This window comes from Charadrius vociferus, unplaced genomic scaffold (genome assembly GCF_000708025.1).
Source record: "Charadrius vociferus isolate BGI_N301 unplaced genomic scaffold, ASM70802v2 scaffold374, whole genome shotgun sequence".
Taxonomy (NCBI): domain Eukaryota; kingdom Metazoa; phylum Chordata; class Aves; order Charadriiformes; family Charadriidae; genus Charadrius; species Charadrius vociferus.
In genome coordinates this window covers 110946-112494 of record NW_009648044.1, presented here as the reverse complement: position 1 = coordinate 112494, position 1549 = coordinate 110946, and the positions used below count along the sequence as shown (strand labels likewise).

The window sequence follows — 1549 nt, the reverse complement described above, 5'->3', positions numbered from 1 at the left end:
CTTGGGAGGCGGGGCCAGATGCCAAATGGCCTTGGGGTGGGTGTGGCTCTGGGACAGGGCGGGGTTATGTCAGTGGGCGGGGCCTGAGGGCAGACCGTCCCCCCACAGGCACTTCGAAGTGCCGGAGGACCCCAAGGCCCTGGGGCGTCTCTTCAGCGTCCCCGACTTCGTGGGCGATGCCTGCAAGGCCCTGGCCTCTCGTGTGCGTGGCGCTGTGGCAGCCGTCACCTTCGATGACTTTCACAAGGTCTCCTCAGCTGCCCCCACATCCCCCCAGCCTGTCCCCTTGGACGGGCACGACTGCCCCCACTTCCACCCGCCTCACCCACGTTCTCTCACTGGTGCCCTGGGTCACCTCATGCTCCCCTCCATGTCACCTGAGGTCTCCCTGGATCCCTGATGTCCCCTTGAGTCCCTCATGTCCCCAAGTGTCTTGCATATCCCTGATGTCCCAAGAACTCAAAGTTGATCTGCTCAGCCATGTTTGGCTTTGATGAAGCCCCATTCGTTCCCAATATGTCCCCATGTCCCCAGTGCCCCAAAATCCTCAATGTCCCCAAGTGGCCTCGATGTCCCCAAGTGTCTTGCATAACTCTGATGTCCCAAGAACTTTGATCAGTTCACCTGCTCAGCCATGTTTGGCTTTGATGAAGCCCCACGTGTTCCCAATATCCCTTCATGTCTCCAGTGCCCCAGCATCCTTGATGTCCCCAGGTGACCCCGATGTCCCCAAGTGTCTCACATGTCTCTGCTGTCCCCAGAACTCCAATCGTCTCATCTGCTCGGCCGTGTTTGGCTTTGATGAGGGTGGGCGGCTGCGGGAGCAGCTCCGCTTTGCCCCCAATGGGCTGGTGGTGACAAGCGTTGACATCCAGAGCGTGGAGCCCGTGGATCAGCGCACCCGCGATGCCCTGCAGCGCAGTGTCCAGCTGGCCATCGAGATTGCCACCAACTCCCAGGAGGCCGCAGCCAGGTCCCCATGTCCCCCTGTGTCACTTCATGTCCCACCAGGTTTTTTCTGTGTCTCCCTGTGTCCCTCCAGCGCACCTTCCAGCTGGAGATCAACATCAGCACCAACTCCCAGGAGGCCACTGCCAGGTCTCTGTGTCCCTTGCATCCCCAAATGTCCCTCCATGTCCCTTGTGCCCTGCCATGTCCCCCGCGTCTCTTAATTCCCCCCCCATCCTCCAGTGTTTCCTTATGTTTCCCCATATGCCCCATGTTGCCATGTCCCTCCCGTGTCCCCTACACCCCCATGTCCCCCGTACCAGCCACATACCCCCGTGCCCCCTACATCCTCAACACACCCACTTTCCCCCCATGTCCCTGGTGTCCCCCAACATCCCGCGTGGCCCCCGTGTCCCACGCGCCTCCCCACCCCTCGGTCCCTGTCCCCAGGCACGAGGCAGAGCGGCTGGCGCAGGAGGCCCGGGGACGCCTGGAGCGGCAGCGCCTCCTGGACCAGGCGGAGGCCGAGCGGGCGCGCAGAGAGCTGCTGGAGCTCGAGGCACTCAGGTCGGCCATCTTCCCAGCGGGCACTGCTGGGGGC

At 62.6% G+C, this 1549-nt stretch overlaps 1 protein-coding gene across 1 annotated transcript in view; it reads left to right on the top strand.

Annotated features, from left to right (window-relative positions):
- The window catches only part of MVP (major vault protein), a 12160-nt gene that overhangs the window by 9361 nt on the left and 1250 nt on the right, over window positions 1-1549 (top strand). Inside the window, exons 11-13 of the mRNA XM_009883701.1 lie at window positions 45-247; window positions 762-973; window positions 1399-1531. Of these exons, the coding sequence (XP_009882003.1) occupies window positions 45-247; window positions 762-973; window positions 1399-1531 (548 nt within the window). The remainder of the gene's footprint in view (window positions 1-44; window positions 248-761; window positions 974-1398; window positions 1532-1549) is intronic.